The 5,821-nt window shown below is 30.3% G+C and overlaps 1 protein-coding gene across 2 annotated transcripts; it reads left to right on the forward strand.

The window, feature by feature from the left end:
- The first annotated feature begins 1,224 nt into the window (after positions 1-1,224).
- On the forward strand, positions 1,225-5,300 carry LOC112491226 (pentatricopeptide repeat-containing protein At4g21880, mitochondrial). 2 transcript variants are annotated; one of them, XM_048474441.2, is made up of 4 exons: positions 1,225-1,404; positions 1,969-2,064; positions 2,194-2,291; positions 3,220-5,300. In XM_048474441.2, exons 1-4 carry the CDS (start codon positions 1,318-1,320, stop codon positions 3,251-3,253), a joined length of 315 nt encoding a protein of 104 aa, XP_048330398.2. In that variant the 5' UTR covers positions 1,225-1,317; the 3' UTR covers positions 3,254-5,300. The 2 variants fall into 2 exon arrangements, with proteins under 2 accessions (XP_048330398.2, XP_048330399.2); XM_048474442.2 differs by lacking the exon at positions 2,194-2,291.
- Positions 5,301-5,821: the final 521 nt, after the last annotated feature.

Consider the following 5,821-nt stretch of genomic DNA (forward strand, 5'->3'; position numbering starts at 1 on the left):
AAAGAAAAAAAAAATGATATCATCATGATGTATCCATATAGATAAAGATACACTATTTGTCGCCACTATTGATTAGTGGGACCCATGCTGAGTTGGTTTATATATATTAATTGATTGCATTTATTATTTTTCTTATATTATGGGAAATTGAACTCTCAATGGTAGCCTATTAAGTTGTCATGTCTATATGTCACTAATGATGGGTAAGGGTAAATTCAACAATTATATTTAATCGGTTTAATTTTTTAATTGAAAATTTTGATCAGTAGGTTATTCTATAAAAAATCATTTTTGGCATTTCAAAAAGCATCCAACTATTGGTTGGTCATTTTCGATTCTTCTATTATTTTTTTATTGCTTCAATTAATTATTGGCTTTGAAAATTCAATAGGGATAACAACTGCCAACATTTTGATCAGTTTAGCTAAGTAATTGATAGTATTTAATTTTTTCAATTTTCAATTGGTTTCGATTTAATTGGTCTTTTTTTTAAAAAAAATTTCGGACTTAGAATGAACATCCCTAACGATGGTCATCGTTGATTATAAATAATATTTTTCATATCACTATAATTTTCATTATAAAGTAAGATATTTGTCAGGAAAGCAAACTATATAAATTTCATTCAAAAAACATTAATGGCATTGTTATTATTTTCTTATATAAATATTTTAATTTGATTTTTCTAATCCATATAATGAAAAACTATATATATAGAAAGAGAGAAAGGGAGGGAATATTTTACTTTAAAATATAATGTATTTGTTTTGGGAAAGAGTGGACTTAATAAAGTGGTCTTACTTGATACATGATTAAAAATTAAAATTCTTTTGGTATAGGACTTAACATGTCATTATTATAGCTATTATTACACATCTCTACATACATAGACATATATATTTAAACACAAATATATAAAATTGGTGATCCAAATATTCTAATTGTTCTGAGTTGAAAAATTTGCGGTGCGACCTATTTAATAAAATTTATTTTGTGAAATTTTTTGAAGTTTTGTGGTGTTAGAGAAGATCAAGGGCTAATAGGTCCCAAATAAAAAAAAATATATTAGTTAAAATTTGCATTTAATTAATTAGATTAACATGGATACTATTTCAGTAAATTAACAAAGTCAATTAATACTATTGTTGAAAGTCCATATTATATATAAAAAAATTATATTAATTTATTTATCATATAAAATATAAAATTTTTATTTTTGCCAAATAAATCAATTTTTGATTTGGGCTTCCTTTCTAGTCAAAACAACATTTTGCCCTAACCTTTTTTGAGACTCTGCTGCACTTCATCACTCCAACAATGTCATCCCCCTTCTTTACGGCAGCTGACGAATTTCTTCCATGTTTCTTCTCTCCGACGGATAATCCCGCTCTCGCTGCCTCTCAGGTGTGCTTCACCTCTGTACTTCTCTCTTTTCCTTTTCCTCCCTCTATTTCTCCATCTCCCCACCCTCTGCAACTCGCATTTTTTGTTATTATGTCTTGAGACTCCCAAGCAATTTTGAGTAGGCTTCAAAAACTAAAACCAATTTTGGCAAAGCTATGAGTTTTTTTTTTTGTGAAGAACTTCGAACCCAAATCCTCAGCTCTACGCAAATCCCCGAACATTGCACTACATAGTGTCTAAATCCCTAAAATTTTGTCTCCCATCCACCAGATCCCACTTCAATGTTAGAACCTTCCCATTTTTTTTTATCTATTCTGTTTTCTGATCTTATCCACCAATGCAGAGAATTTTAGAGTAGTTTGTACTTTGTTGAAGTAATAAGAGAAGTAGAAAAAATAAACTATTTTAATACCCAGTCTTCATAACTTTTGATGACTTGCCAGTTGGAGTTTTAGTTATCTTTTTTGTATTCATGTGGACATTTATAAATTTTTATTTTTAACTTTTCTTTTCGTAGTTGTCTTTTTTGCACTGATATCTCTTCGATCGAATTTAACCATTCAGGTTCACCGTGTTTACTCAGTGATTTGTCACCAGAATTTAAAGCCAATTAGTGAAACATTCAGGCTTATGATAACTTTATGCATCAAAATGAAAGATGTAAGGTTTTCACTTATTCCCCCCTTCCCATGTGTGCAAACACATATGCCTTGGTTTCTTTTTGCTGAGAACTAAGTTTGATAAATAAATCATGCCTCAATATAATGTTATATACTCCTTTTATTGTAGTTTGATGGTGCATATGGAATGCTTAATGATTTGGAGAAAATGAATTTGAAGCCAACAGCTAACATGTACAATGCCCTATTGGGAGGGTACTTCAGAGAGTTAGTTTCCTTTGTTTCATCGGATGCTTTCGCCGATCCTGTGTTGTGCATTTGGTTGTTTACGAATGCGCACTGATTTTTTGTGATATTATTTGAGAATTAAGGATTAAAAAGTTTTGGTTTTCTTTTATTTGATCTATTCTCATATTCATATTGGGAGGGTACTTCAAAGAGGTAGTTTCGTTTGTTTCATCGGATGCTTTTGCCATTCCTGTGTTTGTTGCACTTGGTTGTTTATGAATGCCCAGTGCCTTTTTTTTTTTTAATTTTTTTTTATTTTTATGTTATTTGAGAATTAAAGAATAAAATGTTTTGGTTTTCTATTGTTTGATCTATTCTCATATTCACAATCGTATCGACTTTCCTATTGGATCAAGATTTGAAAGAAGAGGGCTTTTCTTTCATTTCAAAATGTATTACTTGTTTTATCTCCTTACCTCTCTCCCCCTGCCCCCTCCTTCTTCTATGTTGTAATCAACACCAAATAGAAAGTTCTTAGGAAAATTGAAAATAACATAGTGTTTGCTATGAATGAGCACTGTTTGTTAAGGTTGAGGCTTTTTTGGCTTTTGAGTTGAGTCATAGTGTCTTTGAGTTGCATGGTTTGTTCAAGCTATGATGAGGCTTCATGTAGATTTTGTATGACCTCTATAATTATAAGACAAGTATTGGCTCGTAGCATAGTAATACTTCCCCTAATTGCTGGTATAAAAGTTGTTTGGCTGTCAGAGAGGAGCATGGCTATTATATTAGACAGTTTCACTGAATGGTAGCATAAAATCCTAAAAGCAAGCTGTGAAACCGGACTTGCCTTTGCTTCCATCTTATTGTGTTTCATTGCTAATTTTGGGGTAAATATGAATGTCAAAGCTTTTATTTTTAAATTTGCATCATCCTTAGTTCTAATTAATTTGTTTTCTAATTACAGAAAAGACAAGATCAGCCCAATGCAAAGAGCCTAAGTAAAGTTTTCAACCCTCGTCGAGATGAAGCTCTTTCTGTTTTTCTGATTGATCCAGCTAAACAGTAACAAGCTGATAAAGATGCAAGGAAATATTTTCCAGAGAATCTTAATAAGAGGGTTTCAGTTTCAGGACCACTAAATCATTAGCGAGGAACGAAACCTGGGAGGGAACCTATTCATCCTCTTATGGTTTCAAGTAGAGCCAACTTGTCTAAATTATCAGGTTTAGTAGCAGCTAGGACTTCATCCTCTGAAGATCTGCATGAGAGATCTGGTCCTTCACAGCCAAAAACAGCAAATAATGGAGGGAGATTCGGAAGATCAGTTAATGAAGTGGAGTCAACAAGAAAGCAGGATAGAAAGCATTACACACAAAGAATGCCATCTTCTCGCCCATTAGATGATGAACGAGCCTGTACTAAAGGACAGAGTCTGGCGAGTTTGATTTATTTATTTATTTTCAATTAAATGTTTTGATTTAGAACATTGCATACTTCAATTTGTTCCCCTTTTTTTTTATTTTTTTATTTTTATTTATTTATTTATTTATTTTTTTTAAGGTTTCCCAAAGAAGAAGAAAATTCATTAAATTCATTTTTTACTTTTTTTACCCCCTCAATATATATAATCTGTATTTTCATTTTTCCATCATGCCTGTATAAACTTACAAATAGACATTCATATGATACATATAATTATTAGCACTGGACATTTCACATCTATTTACAGCATGGTTATCTGATGGTTGAATATGTTTCATTATTTTCTTGTGATTACATTGCCTATGATATTAACAATGCTATTTGCAGTTCTGGTAAGTAATATATTTTCTATTCATATTCTGTTCATTATTTCTCTTGGCCTAGTAAACATATAAAAAGCTGAGGTTCCTAGATTCCATGGATTTCTTGTTTATTTTGATAATTACATGAACATAGTAGTGGATGTTTTGTAGAATGAAATTTATTATTAAAGTAAGGCAAAAGAGAGTGTTTTTGGCTCTTTTTCTAGAGAGCCAAAGAACACTCTCTTTCAACTTTCTAAAAGAATTGCATTGCTTCTTTAGCACTCTTCCTCTGGAAAGGAATACACATACCTCAAACAGAAGGTGTACTGGAGATGCTTTAACTGATGAAATTTTATTTTGGCAAGTGATTTTCTTGGATGTTGATATAAAATGTTGTTTGACATGCTTAATCTTATAGATTAAATTCTATAATGGGCATAATGGAGATTTGCCCTTAAAATTTTATTTGAAAATGACCTTATTTATTATTTAGTGTCTTGTCTCTAGATAAGATGATTGTCTATAAGGTGTTACTCTTTTACCTTCTTTGCTTTTTCTTTTTTTCCCCCTAATTTTGCAATGCTATCATTCCAACTGTAATTAGGCCATTCAAAGTGAATGAGGCTCATAAACTTTGCTTATAGAAAAGTGGGAAATGACCAAAGCATTATATCATTTCTAAGGTTTCTTTTAAGTTATTATGGAGGTTTGAGCTGCGTTAAATACTTACCCTATTCCCGTATGCAGGTGTGCAGGTATGCAGAGTTTTTTGTCAAACTTCACAATGTTTCCAGGTGCACCTATGAGATAATGGAGATTTAGGATTGATGGGTAGAGAAAGACTTTTGGATAATTAAATGATAATTTTATAGCTTTTCACATTGTCTTTATATTTCTCTCTCTCTCTCTCTCTATATATATGTTATATTGGTTTGAATTTCAAATTTTATGTCACTTTTTTATTTGACATTAGTTTTTTTTTTGTAACGTCAACAGTAATTAGCATTTTTTCATGTGTGTTTAGAGGGTTTTTCATAAGATAGTTGGAATTATATATTTAAGGTTTTAGTTTTCATAATGTATATTCATTTAGTTTAGACACTGTAACATAGTTAGAGTTTTTTAGTTACCTTATAATTGTTAGCCAATTGTTATACTAGGTTGGTTTCATTTAATTTAAGTTATTATTTTTTTAGATTTCAAAAATGTAAGGATGATGCTCAAGTTTGATGCAATGGAGTACATGTGGTTAAAATTATTGCAGTTACAAGTTCAATGCAACATTTGCGTCCATGGTTCTACCTACATTTCTTCTCGCCACTACCATCTATATTGTTTACCACACTTGTTGATAGATTTTATTATATATATATTTGTATACGTTTAAATCATTGTATCATGTGACAACAATTATTTCGATCAAAGTCAATTATAGTTTTTATAAATATTATTTAAATATCTTGAATTGTAAAAAATTAATAATTTACTTTACATATTGTCTATTTTTGCATTATCAGTAGTTGATTAATTTAAGATTTATTAATATTAATTTTAAAATGATTAAACTAAAAAATGGGCTTCTATTGACCAAATTTTGATTGCCGAAAGTCTTAGTAAAAGTCAATTTTATTAGCTATTAATGTTTGGTTGCTAAATAAGAGTATCAATGACAAATTTTTTGTGGTTAAAAAAAAAATATATTTTAAATACGTAAAGTCATTAAGTGACCAACATGTTGGTTGCTTTAAGTGATCGTCAATGACTAAACAATTTGGTCTC

The sequence above is a fragment of the Ziziphus jujuba genome, chromosome 2, assembly GCF_031755915.1.
Source record: "Ziziphus jujuba cultivar Dongzao chromosome 2, ASM3175591v1".
NCBI classification, from domain to species: domain Eukaryota; kingdom Viridiplantae; phylum Streptophyta; class Magnoliopsida; order Rosales; family Rhamnaceae; genus Ziziphus; species Ziziphus jujuba.

Coding starts and splice junctions, on each gene's coding strand:
- LOC112491226 (XM_048474441.2), top strand. CDS start 1,318: ATGTCATCCCCCTTCTTTACGGCAGCTGACGAATTTCTTCCATGTTTC. Junction 2,065..2,193: donor TATGCATCAAAATGAAAGAT/GTAAGGTTTTCA, acceptor CTTTTATTGTAG/TTTGATGGTGCATATGGAAT. Junction 2,292..3,219: donor TTGGGAGGGTACTTCAGAGA/GTTAGTTTCCTT, acceptor TTCTAATTACAG/AAAAGACAAGATCAGCCCAA.